This window comes from Micromys minutus (assembly GCF_963924665.1).
Source record: "Micromys minutus genome assembly, chromosome: 4".
Lineage (NCBI taxonomy): Eukaryota > Metazoa > Chordata > Mammalia > Rodentia > Muridae > Micromys > Micromys minutus.
In genome coordinates this window covers 60,581,954-60,606,282 of record NC_137973.1, presented here as the reverse complement: position 1 = coordinate 60,606,282, position 24,329 = coordinate 60,581,954, and the positions used below count along the sequence as shown (strand labels likewise).

Below are 24,329 nucleotides of genomic sequence, written 5' to 3'. Positions count from 1 at the left end.
CAAGCTTGCCTGAATTTGAAATACATACCCTGCTCTCCCAAGTGCTGGAATTACAGGCATACAAGAGCACACCCATCCTGGAATGGAGATTTAAGAAACAGATGGAGAAGTTTGAGTTAAGAACTCGTGGAAGGACTCTAGGCAAGTAGATCTGTTAGAAAGGCAGGCCAGGGAGAGTAGTCACTGTGAGAGGCAAGAAGGTAAGGAGAAGAGGTCTGTCAGGGATGGCCTACTCCCTCTCATCTGGACTAAGTCACTTATCCTCTCTAAGTGTCCTCTATGCAATTTAAAGCCCAGGTGACCTCCAAGGGAACTTCCAATTGTAAAATCTATGGGACATTAGAGCACTGGTTGCTGTTGTTGTATTATTCAGTGATGGACTGAAAGTCTTTCAAAGTGCATCCCTACAGTAAGTGGCTCCTGGACTGCAGTTGAGATACTATCCTAAAGTACCTTAAAATCTCCACTTAGTGCTAGCTTGAGAAACACAAGCGCAGCTGCTCACAGGATGATATCCTACCTGAAGCAACCCCTCCCCTAGAGCCTTCCAGCTTTGCCATTTCAGCCCTGTGCTGTAGGTGTGAGTACTACCCCTGCTTTAGAACCACATAGCAGTCCATTTGCAAGTCCCAATGAGACTCATGTTGGGATTTACCCTTCGAGGCCCAAATACTTTATGAACTCCATTAGAGTTTTAAAAATAAAAACAAAGGCTCCTTGATAGTCTTTGTGCTCCTTCACATAAATCACCTCCTATGGTTCCCAGCATGTAGAGGCCAAACATCACCTGGCATCTCTGTGCATCCCTGAGCAGTTGCACTTGCAGTTTACGAATAAGCAGACTCCCTCTGAGAACCCAGGAAGCACTCATTTCTAAGTGGTTGAACTAATTAATACTCAGGAGGTTCTAGAGCCACTTAGAAAGCCTTAGTTCCTTGTTCTTCACTATGGTCTAGCTTATTAAAAGTTGGAGATATGGAAAAGCAAGACAAGACAGAAGAACAGAAGATACATCAAGTATAGTGTGACAAAAGAGGCAGTTATAAAATAAAACATATGTCAAATGCACCTCTTATCAGAGGGCTTAAAACCTGTAAAAATTCTGTAGATAATCCTGTAGAAATGTTTTTATTCTTTTTTAGATTTTTTTTTGTTTTATTCTATGTGTATGAGTGTTTTGCCTGCATGTATGTCTGTGTATCACATGTGTGCTGTGCTTCATGCCCATGGAGATCAGAAAGAAATGTTAGATCCTCTGGAGCTGGGGTTCCTTATGTTTAGGAGCCACCTTGTAGGGGCTGGGATCTTAACCCAGGTCCTATGCAAGAGCAGTAAGTACTCTTAATCATACAGCCATTTCTCTGGTTATAGGAATAAATGTTGAGATATATGTCTGCTCTTCAATTATATTGTCTTCCCTGGTAATTACATCACACAAAGAAACAAGTTAAAGCTAAATAGTATATTGTAGATATCTGATTGTGCTGTCTGGGACATCCTTTATGAGTCTAACCTGTCTTAGCTGTAAATTTTTGAGGGAAGTAGCTTGTCCGCACATTTCAAGCCCATCCATGGGGGCGTTGCCCTCATCTCTTACAGGCCTTATCTTGTGATGTCATTGTATTGCCTGTCAAGTTTCAACAGGTCAGTTGCAGGGAGCACCTGAGACCATAGCAACAACAAACCTCCACTCATATGTCTCCTGCCATCATGTCTTCGTTCCCTAGTTCTCACAGTCTTCTTATATAGCATGTCATGTATATCAACAATCAATCAGCACAGCCTTCTTATACAGTATGCACGTATATCAACAATCAGCACATGAGATGAAATGCACTTGTCTTCCTGGATCTAGGCTTACATCCACGAAACCACATTGGCATGTGCTATTTACAGTCTGCTTTCTTGCCCAGTTAGAATACAAAATTCATAAACCCCTTTTCAGTGTTTCAGGGTTCTTTATAACTCAACATAAGTCCAACCCCATTTTATATAAATTAAGATTTCATTTCTGTGATTAAAAACAAAACAAAAGTCTTCCCTCATGCTATTAGTTCCACTGTTATTAATGCTGACTGATGTCAAGAACGCTCTAAGCTCTGTAAATAAGAAAGTAGAAGCCTAGAGGGCCAGAAATTCAGACACATCAAGACTTACAATTTATAGCTCTTTATACCATAGTATCTCCACTCTTCTAGATCCTTCTACAATGTTCGCTGAAAACAGAAAAGGAACTCTTCTTAGAAGTCTATGATTTTCTCATGTGCACACTTAAGAGTGACAGAGTTGCCCAGGAAGCTCATACCCAGGAAAGCAAACACATAAAAACATTAACTAGACCATGTGATTTAGCTCTATCGTTATTCATTGTGTTATTCTTACAACTTCCTTGAAGGCATAGTTGGTTTCTTTTAATATAGGAGTAAACGGGCATGAGATGTACTATTGACTGAACAAAAACGACAGTCTTAAAATTCTAACTGACTTATAATTACAATAGGACAAATTATATACGCAATGAGATATTTTAAAGGCTATTTTTTGCAGCAGAGGCAGATGGAAAAATGCAACTTTAGATGATTTAACTACTAGTGACAAAGGAAAAAGTATCATGAGGAAATTGCTTCTATTCTCTCACTTTTCAGAATTAACCTCTCTAATGAGAACAATTTAATACTAATTGCAATAAATGTGGTGAAAAGTAGCTAAAACACTCAGGCTGAATCTGGAAGCATGGCTATTCAGAAGTCAAGAAAGTATAAAAGCAAGAAGACGCTTTTTGAAATATCTATTGCTGTTCTTTTTCTGATAATGAAAGCCAGAAGCATATATTCTTTTTTTTTAAGATGTATTTATTATATATAAGTACACTGTAGCTGTCTTCAGACACACCAGAAAAGGGCATCAAATCTCATTACAGATGGTTGTGAGCCACCATGTGGTTGCTGGGATTTGAACTCAGGACCTCTGAAAGAGCAGTCAGTGCTCTTAACCACTGAGCCATCTCTCCAGCCTGTATATATTCTTAACGAACTGTCCGAACTTCCCATAGGCTGATTATCAAAGAACTATTCTTCCTCCTTTATCCAGAAGTTTATCAATATGGCTCTTTCAGTACTTGACGAAAAGCCAACCCTACATGGCTCATGAGGGATACTTAGAGGAGGTGACACTATGCTGATAGATTTGCTGACTAAGATAACTGATTCAAAAGAAAAAGCATGCAGAGATAGCTCTAACTTATGGAACAGCTGCTTTACAAAGTTCACTAGTCAGCTGTACGTTCTCTTGGGTTGACTCCAGTCTTGGATGCTATGTAATGGTTTTCCTGCTGCCTTAAGCATATCATTACACATCAGTCACATGCATAAGATGTTCTTCCTGTTATATAAACCAAGGGTCTAGAGTTGAATCTCACTGGTCCTAACTGGTCTGGGTTGGGATTTATGCCACTCTTCAAACCAGCCACAGCGGCCGTTCAAATAAAGAGTGAAATATATTTGAATTTTTAGTCAATATCATATTTTTCCATGCTGGGCTCAGGAGCAGGTTCTCTGAAACTGAAATCACAGACCAAGTATTGTCAAATAAAAGTTCAACAGTTGGAGCATTCTTAATAAAGCATGTGCATCGTGCTTCCTGGTAGTGATAAATATGTTTTGCTCTAAAAGAAAGCAAAATAAGATGAAGATAGCAATGGCAAATCCAGTATCTACCTATGAGCAACAACCGAGAGAATAAAGATTCAGAGAAAATAAAAACTATGTAAAACAAAATGATTATTTTTGTGTATATTTAATTAATGCTGGTAATGAATGCAGTGGAAATTATTCCTTAGCCAGCTTTTTCCCAAATAACTATATAGAGAACTTTTAATATTTTAAAGCCTTAGGTCTTAGCTAGGCAGACTCTCAACCAGCTCATCTAAGTTAACCTGACCACCTACCCCGTCCAGCCACATGGCTAGCCATACCTTCCAGGACTGTAGTCATATCCATCTCCTCTCATGTCTGCTTTTCCTCCTTCTCTTCTTCTTCCTCCTCCTCCTCCTCCTCCTCCTCCTCCTCCTCCTTCTCCTCCCAGGATCCCTATCTCCCTCCCAAGAAGTCCTGCCTTTCACTTCATGCCCAGTTAATTCCCCATTAGATCTTTATTAGAGATAATCAGAGAATGCCTTAGGTGGGGGGGGACAGACACAATTTCACACAGTGTACCTCAACAAAACTACTTTTTAAAGAAACCCAAAAGGGGGCAGCAAGATGGCTCAGCATGCCTGACAGCCGGAGTTCAATCCTTGGAAGCTATATTAAGAAAAGAAAAAATCAACTCCACAAATTACCCTTAGACTTGTACACACATGCTACAAAATGCATGTTCACACACACACACACACACACACACAAATTAATAACTAAGTATTTTTAAAATTTCAAACTACTATCTTGAGGGGAGAAAAATTTACTTGATCTCTTCTACATCAGGAATTAACTTGGCTCAGTGGGCAGAGGAGATCTGGATACAAATTAGAGTTGGAAGGTGGATGCTGCAGGCAGGTGCCTCAGCAAGTAAAGGAGCTTGTCATCAAACCTTAAGACCTGAGTTTATTACCAAGAACCCAGATGGTGAAAGGAGAAAAGCAACTCCTGAAAACTGTCCTCTGACCTCTGTGACTGTATTTAGGAACCTACCCCAATAAACAAGCAAATAAATAAACATAAATTAAAGTTTTAAAGTCAATGGGTGAAACAACTTGTTATCATTTTGAGTTATCTAGTAATTAAACAGATGGTGTGAAGTAATAATGGGTTTGCTATAGCAGGCAGCTCGCCTACCTTGCTGGAATAAGACACTGACCAAAACCAACATAGGGGAAGAAAGAATTTATTTTGTCTTATAGCTCCTAGATCGCATCCCATCACGAGGGAATTCAGGGCAGGAATTTAAGGCAGGAACCTGGAGGCAGGAACCAAAGCAGAGTCCCTGGAGGAACACAGCTTACTACCTTGCTCTTTATGGCTTCTTCAACTGATTTTCTTATATAGGACCAGGTCCAGGGATGGCACTCACAGTAGGCGTGACCTACCCAGCCCACATCAATCCCTAAGTGAAAAAAAAAATCCCCACAAAAATGCACACAGACCAATGTGATAATGGCAGTTTTTAAATTAAGGTTCCCTCTTCCCAGTTGATTCTAGTCTATGTTACAGTGACAAAAACTAGCCAGCACATAAGTCTTCAAGTAGAGTAAGGGTGACCACCTGTCTGTCAGGAGTGTCGCAGAAGGACTTCAACATTTCCTGGAGATGTGTTCAAAGCTGCCTCTTAAATTCCTTTCCAGCTCTGATTCTAAATTATTGAGACTAGCATGAATAAAAGATCCAAGCACATTCATGAACTAAATTATTCAGCAAACAGTCTTAGAGCGTTCAGCAGCGACGTTGAGTCTACTCGACTTTGGGTGATAGCAATCCTGCTTTACAAGAAAAACAGATACAGATCTTTGACAATACTAGATTCTCAAATCAAAACATTAAAATTAATTTTGTAAGAAAGCACCATCCACAGTCACATTCTCTGAAGGGGAAAAACAGAACACATCTTAAAATTTTGTTTGGAACTTGATCTATTTATCCTCGGAATTTCCACATCTGAAATTTTTAATACCTAATCTGTGCAAAGCTTAAAGTCCTTGACTGCTGACTTCTGCCTCGATCCTGGGGTACAGGATGACAGACTCGCTCTGCTACTCTCAGTCGGAAGTGACTTTTCTTCTTCATTTGCTTTGGTTTTCCATTGTTGTTTCTGAAAATGTTCTCAATATCTATGGTAGCTGAGAAGGGTCAAATCTCACTGTACAGGCTCAGCTGGTCTTGAGCCCTCCATCTGACTACCTTACGTTATATTTTAAAATGTTCCCATAAAACTTCATCTTAGACTGTAGTTCTTCTTAGACATCTTTAGACAAACAACATTTAAAATATTACTCAACTTTCATTTCTGACAAACAATACTTATGTGCACGCACGAGGAAAATATATATCATAAATGTGGTATCACAGAATATTATGTCAAAATTAATCAATATATCCAGAGCCTCAATTGCTTACCACTTTTTATAGCTAGAACATTTTCTCTCTTTTTCTTTTCTTTTTTTTTTAATTGAGTAGTTTATGTATTTACATTTCAAATGTTATCCCCTTTTCTGGTTCTCCTCTTTCCCATCTCCTCTCCGACTGCTTCTGTGAGGATGGTCCTCTTCCCACCCTCTCCCATCTCACCACCTTGGCATTCCCCTACACTGGGGAAATGAGCCTTCACAGGACCAAGGGCTTCTCTTCCTACTGAAGGCAGACAATGCCATCCTCTGCTACATATGCAGCTGGAGACATGGGGTCCCCTATGTGCTGGAGATTTAGTCCCTGAGAGTCTGCATTTACTCTTTGGTTGGCGATTTAGTCCCTGAGAGTCTGCATTCAGTAATTTAGAGTACAAAATGGAGTGTTATTAACTACAAACATAAAGTGTATTTCTCCTATCTAATGGCAACTTTGTTCCCTTTGAATAACTTCCCTTTGTCCAGGGTACACCCTTTTGAATTGGTTCCTATCTGGGCTTAGTGATAGATGCCTTCACAGTTGAGGGTGTCCTGTCCTTAGGATACTGTTTATTTGTGCAGCTATTTCTGTAAAGCATTATCTATAGTTTAAGGATACAGACAGATGTAGTTTGTAACTGCTTCCTTTTCTTTCCCCTTTTTCTTTTTCTTTCTTTCTTTCTTTCTTTCTTTATTCTTCTTCCTTCTCTCTCTCTCTCTCTCTCTCTCTCTCTCTCTCTCTCTCTCTCTCTCTCTCTCTCCCTCTCTCTCCCTCTCTCTCCCTTTCTCTCTCCCTCCCTCCTTCCCTCTCCCTCTTTCCTTTTCCCCTCCCTCTTCATCTCCCTCTTTCCTTCTCCCCCCTTCCCCTTCATGAGTTTGATAGCTTTCCCATGCTTGCCCCACCCCCAATGACAACATTGCTACTGCCTGGAAAGAAATCAGCAGGTTACTGAGCAAAGGTAAGAAGGAAAGGTTTCTGGGGAAAGAAAGAGAAGAGAATGTGTAAATGAATTCCAAGAGCAGGGCCAACTGTCATCTCAAGCGACTGACTGTCTGAGACTGTTCATCTGCAACCCTGTACCACTCCTCTGATTTGCTTGCGGTTGCTATGGTAAACAGAATGACTAAGGGCAATTGTAGAGGACAGTATTTATTTGACCTTCAGGTCACAGTTGACCACTGAGGGAAATCGAGGCAGGAACTCAAGGCAGGAACTAAAGCAGAGACCTGAGGATTGCTGCTTTCTGGCTTGCTTATGAGGGCTTGCAGCTACTTTTCTTACACATCTCAGGCCCACCTGCCCAGAGATAACACCACACACTGTGGACCAGGTCATCCATCAAGCATAAATTGAGAAATGCCATATAGAGTTGCCATACACACGGGCCAATCTGATGCAAGAAATTCAATGGTAATTTTCTCTTCTCAAGAGTATGTAGTTTGTGTCAAGCAGACAAGAGCTGGAAAAATGGGAGAATGAATCGGGTGAAGGACTATTCAGAGAAAGGTAGAAGGGATAACAGTGTGATGTAACGTTGTCAGAGGAACGGCATAGGTCATGCTGTGCTACATAAGACACTGTAGACAAGCACACTGTGCCGCTTAATTCCTGGGGAAACAGGCAAATATACTAGAAAAAAATACAGTCTGCCTGACATGTTGTAGTTGCCTAGGTAATAACAATCTTATATTTCCCACAGGCAAACGGATGATAGCTTTCTTTAGATGTTACTCAAGTGGCTCAGAGAGTAAAAATAGCCTGTTCTTCCCATAAAATGCACTTGAAAGTGTATGATCTTAGATTAAATCTGAATAATGTCTTGTGTAGATACTATTATTAGATTTGTAGCAATTCTACAAAAACAAGTTCTTGGGAACAAAAGCATACCATTTGAAAATACACACACACACACACACACACACACACACACACACAAAATCAAACAAAACAAACCAAATGTGTATGGTAGAAAACACTACTGGCATAGGACTCTGCCCATGCCTTATTAAAAGTTTTTATTTTGTTTTACTTTGCCCAAGAGAAACATGCAAGAATGTGGTTGGTTATTAATGGGGAAGTTTCCTGAGAGTAGGGCTATCTGTCCTAGCCCAATGCCCCCTAGCCTTCAGTAATGACCTACTGAAACACTAAATACAACAAGAATTAAGGAGCCTCTGTCAGCCTCAGCAGCATACACTGGCAGTCTTGGGTCTTTGGAGGTAGATGCAGGGGAGACTTGAGTGCAGACCAGCTGGTGTTTCAGAAGGACAGGGAAGAAGAAATGACTGTTAAGAGAAAACCAAACGGCAAGTTCTAAAGAACTCGTGTGCTGAACAAGCTAAGCTCTGGACATTTTCACTAACCTGTCTGTGTGCATCTCAGGCTGTTTGAGCTCTTGCAGATACAAGTAGCTTCCCTTCCTTCTGCCTAGGGGACCAGTGCGTAGCTGTTGGACTCTGAGTTAATGCAAGCATGCAAAGGAAAGGCACATATGTCTTAAGTCTGCAGGGTGGGCAGGGAAGTTTACTGTTCTCTCATCCTAGAGTTGGTTTTTCTTAAAAATTATTTATAGGGAACGATAGTCAAAAGGAAATTTCAGAACTAAAATGAAATGCTGCCATTAGACAAAAAGAGTGGGACTGTATATAATCAGAAGCCAATGTCACCCTGCTTGGAAAGAGGAAAGTGTCTAGTGAGAAAAGCTGAGAGGACAAGAGAGAGTATTTGGTCACATTCACACACCCACCACCACCACCACTACCACACCCACATATCATTACACTCTCTGGTCCTCACAGCCTTTCCCACTAGATGTGTTCCTCTTTCACATTATGTCCGTACAACACTTATTACTGTCATCTAAGATTTTAAAGTCCTTTAAGACAGACATTAAGCCAGATTTTTTTATTTTTTTATTTTTTAGTTTGTGAAAAGGCATATTTTCTAGTCCCTAGGGAGAGTGCACGTTTGGCAGAAACCACTAAAGAGAACTTGTGAGACGCTGTGTAAGACAGAAACTGGGTTACATCACACACTGTAACAGACAGACTGTGCGTAAGAAATGATGTCTGTGTGAGATCCCGAGTACACAAGAGTGTGTGTTAGGTGTGAGCAAGAAGATATAGTCAAGATCCTGACTAATCCAAACAAAACCGCTATTTAAAATAAGCCTGTGGATTCCTGCCTATTTAAGTCCTTAGCTAGGCCTGAAGACATTTTAGGTTCTAGTCTTTTCTTTTTTAAAAGATTTGTTTATTTACTTTATGTAACTGAGTACTCTACTCTGTATGTTCACCTGGATAACCAGATCCCATTACAGAGGGTTGTGAGCCACCATGTGGTTGCTGAGGATTGAACTCTGGACCTCTGGAAGAGTAGTGTTCTTAACCGCTGAGCCATCAGACTGAACATGGGGACACCATTAAAGGAGCTAGAGAAAGGACTGAAGGAGCTGAAAGGGTCTGCAATCCTTCATGGGAAGAACAAAATTTTTAACTAGCCAAACCCTCTACAGCTCCCAGGGACTAAGACACCACCTAATGAATTTGAATGGAGAGACCCATGGCTCCAGGTGCATGTGAAGCAGAGGACAGCATTGTCTGGCATCAGTGAGAAGAGTGGACTTCGGTCCTGCAAAGGGTCTCAGTGTAGGGGAATGCTGAGGTAGGAGAGGGAGGTTGGGAGAGGGAGCACCTTCATGGAGGCAATGGGGAGGGAAAGGGGAGATGGGATTGGTGGTAAGGGGATAACACGTGAATTGTAAATACAGAGAATATCCAATAAAAAATAATTTAAAAAAATGATTTTCCAAACGACTTACTTGTCTCTAGATCTATGTCATAAATATAAAATAATTTCCATTGACAGTCTACCCCATAATCTTTTTCTCAATGCACAGATAAAAGGAAACACAAAAATTTGGTATTTTACTTTCATACCCCTCAGTTTACTCTTATATGGATGGGCTAGCAAGAAAAAAATAAAAATAAAATGGATTTGTCTCTGTTATCAGTCACCGAGAGTTTAAAAAAAAACATTTCTAGAAACACACGCTATGGCAGATAGACCCCCAAATGACCCCAGTGCTCCTACAAGCAACGCATACTAGAAAGCAGAGAGAAATAGGCAGTCACTCAGAGATGCTTAGGGAGAGGAGGTAAAGAGAAGCAAGTGACAGGGATCCTGCATTCCTGTTTCAGCACAAACAGCCAAGATCATGCCCAGGACAGCAGTGCCCGCAGTCTGTATGGAGGTTTACTGTGTGTTTCAGTTGTCTTTCACACTCACAAAACCTCACATACGTGCTCACACCTTCTTGCACACAGCTCTCTCTCGCGTGGAGCCTCTCGTTCTCAGTTGCCCTCTTTATACCCATATCCTCACACAGACTTTCAGTACCTATGGTCTCCCATACTATCCTGCCACGATAAACTCTGGTATACCCAGTCTTCCACAATCTGTTGTGTGCAGCTCAGCTGAGAGTCTCTCACAGGCACACAATTAAACACAGGCTTTTATAATACTCTGTCAGACACAGTCTCGTGTGTCTAATGGTCTCCTTCATATAATTTCCTGCATGTACTTGGTTACAGTCTGTTACAATATTTCTTACTCACACTTTCTCACAACACATACCTCCTCCTCCTCCTTCTTCCTTCTTCTTCTTCTTCTTCTTCTTCTTCTTCTTCTTCTTCTTCTTCTTCTTCTTCTTCTTCTTCTTCTTCTTCTTCTTCTTCTTCTTCTTCTTCTCTCTCTCTCTCTCTCCTCTCTCTCTCTCTCTCTCTCTCTCTCTCTCTCTCTCTCTCTCTGTCTCTCTCTCACACACACACACTAAGCACAAAATCTAAGTGTGTTGTTTATAGTTATTCACAGACACAATCACAAACAGGTTCTCACATACACTAATAACCTGTCAGATACAATCTCCCTCATGCACTTATGGACACTTTGATATATAATTTCCCACATGTAGTCTGTTACAGTGTTCCTCACCTCTGACTCTCCTCTTTCTCTCTCTCTTTTAAGTACACACACACCTCAGGATATCTGTCTGTTGTGTGCAGATAGTTACACGATTTCACATAAAGTGTCATATACTTTAATAGCTGTCAGACACATATGACCTCCCTCAGCAATCTGTGGCCTCATTCATAGTCTCATGCACTTACTGGGAAAATGCTACACCACCCCTTGGTTCCGCCTTTCCGTGACCCCGCCCCTCCCAGAACCCTGCCCACTCCACCAGGTCCCTCCTCCATTGGGCCGCGGTCCGCCGTGGCCCCGCCCCTTCCCATCGACCCCGCCCCTGGAGTTCCGCCCCCCGAGCTGGGGGTGGGGCGAGCGGCTGACAGGAGGGGCGGGCGGCTCCAGCACTTCTGGCGCCCAGGCCGGCGGGCGCGCTTCTAGGGTTCCCGTCTGCGTCGGGAGTCCCGGTGTGGCAAGAGGCAGCCGTGCGGGCGGCCGGAGTCGGCGGTGGGATGTGCTCGGCCAGGAAGCTGCTGCGGGGCGGCGCCGGCGGCGGGGAGTGCGACGAGGACCGGGCGGCGCCGGCAGGGCGGGCTGAGGAGCGGGAGCCCGGGGCGAGCCCGCGGCGCTGGCGGCCGCAGGACCAGGGCGAGCAGGTAAGCGCCGGCCGCGGGGTGGCGGCTGGGCACGCGGCGAGCGGTTGACGGGCGGGGCCGGGCTCCGTGGAAATGCCCTCCGGAGCCTCACCTCAAAACACCCGGCAACTTGTGCTTCGTGGGCGCGCTCGGATTCTGACTGCACGCGACCTGGACGGTGTGGGCGGCCGGCCGGCACAGAGGGTCGGGTGCCTGGGTGACACCGGGACTCCCCCAGAGCAAGTTTCACAGCACCACCGAGCAGAACTAAACTTCATTTTAGAAGTGGAAAAAGAAAAAGAAATTGCTTTCTGTGGGCACCAAAGCGAAGGAAGCTTTAGTAACAGACATAATAGAGAAACTAGGTACTTTTTTAAAAAGTTCCCTGAATTTGATACCAATGAGAATAAATATCAAGGGAAATTATAACATCAGATACCTGCAAGATTATACTAGCAGTTGAATGTAAAAACTGAATTTTACGTAGGACGATTTCTTTTTTTTACAGGCAGTACAGTAATTAGCTACTCAAAATCCCCTTTGGAAATTACATAAGTAAGCTTAGACTTCTGGAATAATCACTTAATAATACCTGTAACTTGTCCTCTAATATCACTAAGTACATTAATAACTACACTAATAAAACATCTCAACACATTGCTTAAGAAATAAAACAACGCTAATGTGGCCTTGGGTTTGATCACCATGTGGACAGTAGTTGTTCATCTATGTGACAATATAGGAGCTAGTGACTGAAGCATCATCGAATAATTGGTAGTTAGGAGGTCTTGCTGGTTCCTTTCCGGGTGGTGTTCTTACTTAACTGTACCATGCTTGACTCAGTACATAAGGGCTTCATTTCCTCTTACACTTGCTCAACTGGGAAACACAGCCAGCAACTAAAACTCCCTTTCCAAAAAGTAGATGTATAAATGGCTGGAATGGCATATGTGAAATCCTTCCCTTAAGCATCTCTGGACCTTACCAATGTACAATGATGTGGACAGCACCGAGAACTTCAGTCTTATTGAAATTGTTAATAGAACTAAGAAAAGGGATGAAACAAAAATTAAATATATATTCTTGAGACTAGATACCCTATCACGTACCGCTTCCTTCATTGTGCTATGAACCTTTATTTTCCTGTACTCCTTAGATATGTTGTTTGTGTTGTATTTTTGCTACATAACTTACCTGTATACTCTTAAGTTCTCATAACCATGGAAAAACAACCTGAGATGTACTGTATCAGCACATGGGAACTTCTTATCAGGAACCTGCAAATGAAATTTTAGAATTACGCAGTGTCACATAGATGGAGCTATTTTTGTACATATAACATTTTAAAGAGAGTTAGAATTAACAACTGTAAAATATTCCATGGAGTCATTTTAATTTTTCATCATGGAGATATTTTCTTGTCCATCTTTTTGGGTTGGTTTTAAGGATACCATAACTCCAAATTAGAAATGGAATAATTCTGGAAAACTGCTGTTATTTAAAATTTACACGGAATGGAACCAAAACTGGTGAGGTTGAAACGAGGCAGTGGTCGTTTTCCTGTGTCTTTCTACTTAGTGTGTTCAGTTGTTTTTTCCAGCGCCTCAGCCTTCTGGACACTGAAAAGGAACTGAAGGCCACAGGCTTCTGAAATGCTTTCTCTTGGGTGGGGCCCATGTGGTGTGTTCCAGAATCAGCTTTTTGTCAGTTCCTAATCTTACGTGTCCAATCCTGTTCTGTTTCTGTTTCCTTTTTCTGATGAGAAGCAGGTTGAGTTACTTCCCAGCCTACAGTCTCCACATAATCTGCCTTTCTTTTGTCTGGAAGGCCCATTCCTTCAGCCTGGAAGACTTGTGTAAGCATTGGTACAAAACTTCTCTTTGCCTTGTTGCTAAAACACCTGATCAGAAGGCACCTTCGTTTCACTTCCCCCTTTGACACTGAAACACTGCTGTAGATATGGATGCTTTATTAATAACTAATATATTGTCAGCATCACACTGTACAGCTTGTTCTTAGCTGATACTCCATTGGAGGAAATGCTAAGTTAGCATTTCAGCCTGAATCTTTTTCCAGGCAGGATGATTGACAAAAGAGGTCTTGTTAAAATCAAGAATCCTTACAAAGGAAGCCTTGAGAAAAAGAAACTGTCCGATTAGAAGTACAAGGCAAGCCTCTAAGAGAGCTCAGCAAGAGGGAGTAGTGTATGCTGCTGTCCAGGGAACCAGAGTCTGGACTTAGATAGCTGTTCCACAGATATTGGTAGTTTTGTTTGGTTCAAGTGTTCAGGTGACCGTGACTGCCTGGTGGTTTTATGGAAGACTAGTGTCCTGCTGGACAGCTGGAAGGCTAAGCCTCTCTGGGTTTTCTTCCATGTCTGCAATGTCAGAGGCATTTGCTTATATACAACAAAGATTATAATTCATGATAACCTGAGATGTATTTACAGAAAGCATGGGGCAATCCCATGACCCCCAAACTGACTTTAGAACTATTTCTATTATTTTTAAGGTTTTTATGATTATATAAGTACTATGTACTTCAGACATTTAAAAGTACATGTGAAGAAAATGAATACTTGTAAGGAATTATTCCAAGTAATACCTTGAAGTCAAGCACTTTGGGGTTACTGTATCCTCGCATTTTGGCGTAAGTATACAAATATATCACGTGCTTCAGCAAAGTTTTCTGTCTGATTTATCCCTGGGAGGCCTACTCTCTTCTGAAGGGAAAAGAGGAGTGGAGTGGATCTGGGGGAGCACAAAGTGGGGGGGGAGGAACTGGGAAGAGAGGAGGGAGAGGAAACTGGGATGTAATGCATGTGAGGGGAATAAATAAAAAAGAACCAGAAAGTTAGCATTATTTCCCCATATTAGAAAAACCCCATGAAAGAATGAGTTTTAGAGCTTCCTAATAGTCTCTTCTCTTTTTTTTTAATAGTCTATTCTCTTAACAGTGCACACTTGAGTAACTTCAAACTTTCTTTCGTAAATAATACTGTATAAAAATATGTGCTAGTAACCATCACACTTCTATGATGAAATAGATTCCTAGAAGTGGAAAAAGTAGGTCAGAGAGTCAAGCTCCTGGAAGTGACTTGAAGCATCCCAAAGAGTGCATTCATAAAGTGTCCCACTTTTTGTTGTTTTGCTTTTTGAGACAGTGTCACTGTGCAGCTCTGGCTGGCATGGAACTCAGTATGTCAAATAGGCTATCCTGGAACTCACAGAGCTGCCCCTGCTCCCTTTAAAATAACCATGCTTCCTTTCTGATTCTCACCTGTTGCAATACCTAGAATTTTACAAAGAATGATAGTTGCTTAGAAATGTAATTAAATAAGAAGCTGGACTTCTATGACAGTGTGTATCAAAGTTTTTCAAAGGTGCTTCAGAAAATAATGGGGTAAATAGGATTTGCTGTATGGATTCTGGATGCAGAACCCATGGGTCTGTACTTAGAACTAAAGCTTTAGGTGAGTTAATTAACCCTCCTCTGTGGGCTTTAGTTTCTTCATTTGTATAATGAGAATTATAATTATATCAGTTTCCTAGGAGGGTGGATCACAGGAGTTAATAATGTATGAAAAGTATTCTTAGAGAGGTCCCTAGTGCATTAGCTAGCATGCAAGTGTTAACTGTGGGAGCCAATTGTCAAACCAGAACTGAAAAGAAATGTGACAAGTAGACTTTAAGGTTTTTCACACCCACGAATAACCGAGAGACCAGGGAGAGGGTGACCTATGGCACTCTCAGCTAACAAAAAATTTTGATGCAGCTAATTTTCAGTAGGGTTCTGACACTTGGCATCTCTTAGCAGAATCAGGTGGTGCTGTGCCATGACCACAGAACAGTTTGGAAAGGAAATAGAGGAAATACAAGCAAGCGCACCAACCCATAGCATTCACTGCAATTGCCTTCAGGATAGCATCAGTAATAGATGCATGTAAGGAAGTCATTTAACAGTTTTTCCCTGAAGTGTATATTTGAACTCTTGAAAGGCAACATAAGCTGAAAAGGTAAGGAATACTAGAGTAGAGGAGAACCAAAACACCAAAGCTAGTCCTCTTGACTTATATACAGAGTCACCATCATGGTGACCAGTCTCTGATCGCTCTGCCGTGTTCCCTTAGATTCCATAGCTCAAAATTAGGTCTTTGTCTATACCCACATTGCTTCTCATCTTTTAAAAGAAGCTGGCAAAAATACTGTGTCATTACTGAGTTTAGGTGATCAGAAAGTAGTTCTCAACTGAAGACAGTCTTGCGTTAGGATCAGTGTGACAGTGTTAACACCTCTGGTTGTTGCTATGTGGGGTAGTTAGTTGGTGCTGCCAGGTATAAAGCGCACATCTCTAGGAATACTACTAAGCAGTCTATAATGTAGAAAACACTCCCCTTGAGATGATTAATTATGATTGGCAGCATTACTGGATTAAGAAAGTGAATAAACTAGGTTCTGTGGCACACACTTGTCATGATAGCCTGGGTTACCCAGTGAGTTCAAGGTCAGTTTAGACTGTAGTGAGTGAGACTGTTTACAGAAGAATGCCTAGAAGACTAATAAAATGCACCTAGGGGGAGTCTTCAAGGTCACAAAAGGTTAGAGGCACATCATAAAGCTCTCACCTAGATGGACTCATAATGTGACAATGTTGGGAGGTGAGGAGAATTTCTTCCTGGATGCCTCTTTTTCATGTCTGGCTACCTGATGTAAACTGTTCTCTTCCCATGCCCTCTGCACCCTAAGTCTGAATCAGTGAGCTGAAATGAACCCTTGCTCCTTTAAGGTGTTTACCTTAAAGACTTTGGTCAAGGTGATGGAAAAGAACCAATACCACAGCAAAGTATTATCTGCCTTAAGATGTCAGCCATGCCAAACTCTACCCAAAAACTCACAGGGAAGGAGATTCAGTACTGTGGGTGATTACCCTGCTAGTCTGTGTCCCCCCAAAAAAGGAGGTAAAAATAGTTTATTTCTTGTCTTGAAGAGTATATTCCATCAGATAATCCCAATTAAGCCCATATATCGGTGTCTCTTCCAATGTGACTAACTTGCTTTTTCTCTCCTCCACTTTCTTTTCTGCAGTTTCCTGTTGGGCTCATTCTCCCACGGCACTTCTCTTCCCTCCCATTCACCCCACCTTTCTGTTCACACTCTTTTCCCCATGTTCTTTGTTGACATCATTAGGAAACAGCACAGGATTTAGAGTGTAATCATCCTAAGTTTGAAGCCTGGAGTTATTGCTTGATCAACTTGAACCTGATGACCAGTTTCCTCATTTGTAATAGATGGAGTGTTGTTCACCTCTTAAGTGAGATAGACTTTACATAAAATGCCTAGCACACAGTTGGCCTTCAATAAGTATTAGCTCCCTATTTCTACTTCATGCTCTCTTCTTCACCCTTCCCTCTGGTGCAATTTTATTCGCCTTGACTAGTCACATCATAGGATTTCATTTTAGTAAATATTATTCTCTAAGCTAAAATTGTTTTATAATTCTCTAAGAAAAAAACACCTCACCAACTTAAATTTGTTTTGTTTGTTTGTTTCTCGGTAGAATCTTGACTGTCCTGGAACTCACTTTGTAGCCCAGGCTGGCCTCAAACTCAGATCCACCTGCCTCTGCTTCCTGAGTGCTGAGACTGAAGGCCTGCACCACCACCGCCCCGCTTATGGGTGTTTTTGTTCGTGTCTCGCTTTGTTTTGTTTTGTTGTTCTTTTTTTTTTTTTTAATAAGATCCTAAGTTGATTTTTCCTCTTTTGTGTGTCACTAATTTTTGACAGTAGCAAAAATAATCCCATGTGACATTTTCTCAATTTCCTGCTTAGGAGGATGATAGAGCAAGGTTAAAGGGCCAACTAGACACTGTGACTGTCAAGCTGGTTCCGGGAGCTTAAGTAGAAACCTTATCTGTGTGCCTTCCTTGCACCTTAGACTCCTGTCTTTAGGTTTAGACCACTCTGGGCTCACAGTCTTCTCTCTTCAATAGCATTTATCTTCATTTATCTACAAAACCCCATTAGTTATGGGTATGTGCGTAAGGGAATTGATAAGACATTTGAAAATTAGCCTAATTTGAACACATTAATGGGATTTTCAATGAACTTGATAGAAAATATATTTTTTGATTCTATAATCTAATTTTCTCTTGTATCTAAAGGGCTTTGCTTTTTTTTTTTTTTTTTTTTTTCATTTAACATGATTGGCATCTGTGCTTAATCTTGGCACAGGAAGAGGAAATGACCTGCCTTGTTTGTGCCTGTTTTCCTACAGCAACAATTGCAGCTTATCAGAATTCTGATCAAAAGGAAAATAGCAGAAGTATTTAGAACTTAGGAAGAAAGAAGAACAAAATCATTAATATCTACTATTGAAACATTCTTAAGGAAATTAAATTTCTGTTATATTTTCTTTGATATATTTCTCTGTAATATCAGAAGGAATTGCAGGAATCCCCTGTAGGGAAAAATATGGAATATTTTTATTCTTCTAATTAGTAAAAGTTATTTTTAATCCCTTCATATTTCTACCTAAGTATGTGCAGACTGTCTGCAGAGGTAGAGAATTTAAATCTGAGGTCTTGCATGTTGCCAGTTCCCTCAATCTGATTCAGCATTTCTCATTCTATACTTTCTGGAGGTAATTGTTTATATACCATAAAGTACTCTCACACTGCTATGAAGTGAGACTTGAGAAGGAAAGTCACACTGTAGGAAAACTGACTTTGGCTAGTTTCTTCCATCACCAGTTCATTCCTACCAAGTCTTTTGGTGAGAAGCTGATCTGATTCCATATGAGTAGATGCTGTTACTGCCCAGACTTTAAGATACACTAGTGCATCACAGGAAGGTTGCAGGAGACGATGATGTGCCTGCCAGGCTGTGTGTCTCTCAGCTAAACACCTCAAGTCCTCCAAAACTCAAGTCTACAGTCAGGTATATTATAAAATGAATACACTTTACATTTAGTTCCATCCCCTTTACTTATTGTATTGATTAGTTATATTACAGTGCATTTTACAATGTAACGAATGTGGCATAGTAACTGATATTTCTGGATGTTTCTGAAATCTTGGAGAGTCAGTCTTTAGGCACTCTATATTTGACTACTGTTGTTGAAACTTTGGCTGCTCTAACAACCAGGCCATATCCTTAAAGTAGGCTTGTCCTATCCACTTATATCATACTGAACAATGTTTAGAAAATATTATAATGATCGTATTATAGGAAGTTTTCTGCTTTGTTTGTTTTTGTGTTTGCTTGCCTTTGTTTCCTTGATAGCTTTCTATCTGTTCAGTCAAAGACTTGGAGTAGAGTCACCTATTTTCCAGGCCCTGGTTTAGGCTGGCATACAAATAAAAATATGTTCAAATTTCTCCTCTGATTAATCTGGTACTATGCATGGGGTGAGAGGAGATCATGCATCAAGGAACTAGTCACTCAGTGGATTATGGGTGCTATGAGAAAATAAAAGTGCAGGTGGCTAGGGGTGGGTGTGGGGGGTATTGCTGTCTAGGACTTCTGAGCACACACAGAAGTCCACTGAGGTGGTGGTTGATCCTGCTCAGCTCTGCTTTGCTTTGAGTTGGTGGAAGGGTAGAGCCAAATACGAGGTTGTCTCTTAGTAACTGTGCTAGCGCTCCTCAGTCCAGGTTGTAACCCAGCCGCTTGCTTCTCTCTATTACATCACTGTTTTAGTCACTTATTTCTACTGTAGCAAGTTTAAATCCTTCTGGAAAGAACAAAGGGTAAGTAAATCACGAGTGTTTTTTAACTATATGATCATCGATATGTATTTGCAGGGGTACACACAATAGTGAAGATTCGACAACTATGTGGAGTCAGTTTTATCCGTCCAGATTTGTGTAGGTTTTGAGACTGTGCACACATTACTGGTTTGTGTGATGAGCACCTTTACTTGCATTTTGAGTCATCTCCCTGGTCCCTGGACTTGTGTTAGTCAGTTTCTCTCCCTTCCCCTTCTTCCTACCTTTGGTTCAGTCACTACATGGGTGGCTCACAACTACCTGTGGCCTCAGTGAGCACCTGCAACCATGTGGTGTACACATTAAGTGTAAATAAGTAGACATAAAATAATGAATCTACTCTAAGTACATTTCTTGAGTTATATGTTCCTCATGTGCATTTGTTAAAAATTTGTTCTGTTTTTAATGTCTGGTTATAACTCTGGCAGTAGAAGATTTAGAGGAATGATTCCTTGTTGAGAAGGGATGCAGATGAGAAAGAAGATATGCTATTTTGACTAAAGCACATTAACACACACACACAACATTTAAAAAAAAAAGACTGTGGTACTTTTTGTTGGAATGAGTTTGGATTTTTTGTCAGAATGTCTCTGCCTTTAGTCCTGGCTGACTGATTCTTGGGAAATCCTACAGTGTGTGTGTTAAATTCAAGAGACCAATAGCACACCACTTAATTATAGCACTTAGTGATAAACAAGTGTCTGAGATAAGAATAGTGAACAAGTTTATTGAACAAATAACTAATAAGCAAAGAAGGACAGTAAAAATCAAGTGACATGAATCAAATTTAAATTATAAAAACTTTTTTTCTGAAGAGATTAAAATTTAAATAATAATTTTCTCTTGGCCATAATATGAGTTAAAAACTAAGCATTTTAACTTAGTGTCGTGGTGCATAGCTGTAATCCCAGTACTTGGGAGGTGGTAGAGGCAGAAGGATTCGAGGGGTTCAAGATCATCCTCAGCCATATAGCAAACCTGACACCACCTGGGCTAAAGAAGAGCCTTTCTCAAAATGAAATCTCTACCAAGAGAAAGTTTAAAGTAAGATTGGCAGCTGGTAAATTCCGTGAGTTCTAACGTATGATCTCAGAAGGAAGTGACTTGGCAAATGTGGGAAAGGATGAAAGGGGAAGATGTCTGGAAAGACCAGCAGAGTTTTCAGATAGTGCCGCCACTAAGGCAGGGTATGCTGTAGAAGGAAACAAATGGTTGAGCTTGGCACTGAACATGTTCAATTTGGGGGTTTTGGGGTATCTGCAAGGAAGTGGACTGAAGCTGAGCAAACCAGTCTAGAAACCTGAAGAGGTGCATGAGCTCAGAAGTGGTGCCCAGCACTGCAATTCTTATGATTAGGAGAGAGAGTAGACTGTTTAAATATGGGGGTCTCTCCCTACCCTTCCATATCACAAGCAGGGCATAACACAACCTGTATAGAAATGCAGGTGCAAAACTTGCCATGGAAAAATGTTTTAGTTTGGAATATAACTGCAAACTGTGATTCTGAGCAGAAAACTTCTTTTTTACAACACCATCATTCACCTAGAACAATTATTAGATTCTGATAAGTCCAGTTGACTTTATGTATATGTGCTATTTTTCAAAATGTTTTTCCATAAGAAATGTGATAAACATATACTCTTTTCTTTTTGATTATTCTATTAATTACTAAGATTAACATACAAAGTAGAGTTTCATATGGCCTACTCACACATACATATCATTGCACTTGATTTTTTGTTCTCTCGTCCATTGACTCCCACTGTCCTCTACCCCTGCAGCTAGTTTCTTCCTATCCCTTTAAGATTTCTTCTTTCTCCCACCGTGATCTATTTTCTATTCTTGTTTTGGGAGGGTGCAGCGGAACTTTATTGATGGTATTCAAGAGAGTAGGGAGGGCTCCTTAGGCTCCTCCTATTATTATGGGGGTCTGGGATGGAAATTGTGAGGGAGATGCTCAGTGTTGGAGGCCGAGTTGGGACAGGGACTCCTCAGCAACTGAGGGCCTCTCTATTGCTCTCAGTGTCCTTGCTGGGAGGTGGGTGGTCCAGGGTTTCTTACTCCTTAGCGGCCATGTAGGCCATGAGGTCCACCACACTGTTGCTGTAGCCATATTCATTGTCATGCCAGGAAATGAGCTTCATAAAGTTTTCATTGACAGCAATGCCAGCTCCGGCATCAAAGGTGGAAGAGTGGGAGTTGCTGTTGAAGTCGCAGGAGACAGCCTGGTCCTCAGTGTAGCCCAGGATACCTTTTAGTGGGCCCTTGGCTGCCTGCTTCACCACCTTCTTGATGGCATCATACTTGGCATACTTCTCCAGGTAGCATGTCAGATCCACAACAGATACATTGGGGGTAGGAGCATGGAAGGCCATGCCAGTGAGCTTCCCATTCAGCTCTGGGATGATCGTGTCCACAGCCTTGGCAGCACCAGTGGGTGCAGGGATGATGTTCTGGGCTGCCTCACGGCCATCATGCCACAGCTTTCCAGAGGGGCCATCCACAGTCTTCTGAGTGGCAGTGATGGCATGAACTGTAGTCATAAGCCCTTCCACAGTGCCAAAGAGTGACCTTAGCCGGGGGTATAAGCAGTTGGTGGTGCAGGATGCATTGCTGACAATCTTGAGAGAGTTGTCATATTTCTCATGGTTCACACCCATCACAAACATAGGGGCATCGGCCGAAGGGGCAGAGATAATAACCCTTTTGGCCACACACTTCAAGTGGGCCCTGACCTTCTCCAGGGTGGTGAAGACGCCAGTAGACTCCACAACATACTCAGCACCAGCATCACCCCATTTGATGTTAGCAGGATCTCGCTCCTGGAAGATGGTGATGGGCTTCCCATTGATGATAAGCTTCCCATTCTCAGCCTTGACTGTGCCATTGAATTTGCCATGGGTAGAGTCATGCTGGAGCATGTAGACCATGTAGTTGAGGTCAGTGAAGAAGATTGATGGTAACAGTCTCCACTTTGCTAGATGCAGAGCAGAAGGCAGCCCTGATAACCAGGCACCCAATATGGCCAAATCTGTTCACACCAACCTTCACCATCTCATCTAAGGGACGAGGCTGGGACTGCATGAGAAGATGTGGCTGTCTGTAGAACAGGGAGGGAGGAGCAGAGAGCCCTATTTTCTATTCTTGAGTTCTACATATATACACATATGAACACACAAAGTTTTAAATCTAAATTCCTTATATAAAAGAGAACAGTGTCTTTTTTGAGTCTGACATATTTCTCTTAACATAGTGGGTTTTTTTAAATCCAGTTTAGCTATTTCCTATAAATGTCAGTTTTACTTTTCATTTTCCTAATTGGTAAGGATGCTAACCACTTTTTCAAGTTTTTTTTTTTTTTTTTAATTTATTGCCCCATCTGTTGACGGATAGTTGGGTTAGGTATTTAACTTCTGCAGTTCTTTATATGTTCTTGTTGTTAGTCTCATCTCATGTGTAATCAGCAAAGACTTTTCCCCCTTATCAAATTTTATTTAGTGCTATCATAGCAGAAACAGCCTGGTACTGGCTCTAAACTTACCACTTAGAATTGCCTTTATTTCACAATAAAACTTCTGGTAAGTGGTTCTTTTATTTTCAATTGATTCTATGAAATTTTAAATTGCCTTCTTCATTTCTTTGATGACCCTTTGATCCAAGAGTGTTTTGTGTCTAAGGATTTGTACAGTTTGTGTCCTCACCCTCACCCCCACCCCCGAATCCCCGAATCTGTTATCTCTCTCTCTCTCTCTCTCTCTCTCTCTCTCTCTCTCTGTGTGTGTGTGTGTGTGTGTGTGTGTGTGTGTGTGTGTGTCAGTCACAAGTCTGTCAAGCACACCTGGCTTTCTGGGTGGGTGCCAGAGGCCACACTTCAGTCCTCATGCTTGTCCTGCAAGCCTTTTCCTGGGGCAGCTTTCCAGCCTGTCAGTGCTCTCGATTTCTACCTTTGTTCCTCTGTGACCTGATAAGGTACAAGAAATTATTTTACTTATCTCACATTTGTTAGAGCTTGGCTTTTGACCTAGACTTTGTTCTGTTTTGAAGGGTCATCTGTAGCCACTGAGAAAAATGTATATTCGACATCTGTTGGTTGAAATATTCTGAAAATATCTGTTAGTTCCATTTGATTTGTTGTAATCCAGCTGATATTTCCTTGTTGTTTTTTAGTTTTAGTGACCTAACTGGAGGTGAGAATGGCATGTGGGACTCACCCTTGCTTTTATATCTAGCTCCATTTGGCTTTATACCTATTTTATTCCTTCCTTGTTTGTTTTATGAAATTGGAAACCCCAACATTAGGAGTATATGTTTATTTATAAATGTCATATATTCTTGAGGATTGTTCAGAATTGTTCACCTTACTAATATGTGGTAGCCTCCTTTAGCTTTTCTTAGGACTTTTGGGTTGATAATCTACCATAACAATTACCAAGAGCTATCAATACCAGCATGTGTGGGCTTTCCATTCACTTCATGGCTTGCTTCTCATTCTTTAACATTCTTACAAGAGAGTGCCTTCCTTTTCTTGTGTGCTGCTCCTTTAAGTATTTTTTTTTTTTCAGTGCTGGCTTCTAATCAAAAGTTGTCTTCCCTTTGTTTACCTTAATATGTTTTTGTCTTCCATTTTCAAGGATAGCCTTGCTGGAAATAGCAATCTTGGTTAGTAGTAATTTACTTTCTGGGCTTAAAATATAACAATTCCAGGTTTTTCTGGCTTTTAGAATTGCCAAGACATCTGATACTATTCGGGTGTTTCTGCCTTTGTGTGTGACTTGTTTTGCCATACAGGTTTTAAAATGTGTCTTGGATTTTTTAAAGATTCATTTTGTTGTTGTTGTTGTTGTTATTGTTGTTTGAGACAAGGTTTCA

The 24,329-nt window shown here is 41.2% G+C and overlaps 1 protein-coding gene across 1 annotated transcript in view; it reads left to right on the top strand.

Moving 5' to 3' along the window:
- The first annotated feature begins 11,468 nt into the window (after positions 1 to 11,468).
- FAM241A (family with sequence similarity 241 member A) overlaps positions 11,469 to 24,329 on the top strand; it is a 29,150-nt gene continuing 16,289 nt past the window's right edge. Inside the window, exon 1 of the mRNA XM_080916413.1 lies at positions 11,469 to 11,716. Coding sequence (XP_080772539.1) covers positions 11,573 to 11,716 — 144 coding nt within the window. The 5' untranslated portion in view covers positions 11,469 to 11,572. The remainder of the gene's footprint in view (positions 11,717 to 24,329) is intronic.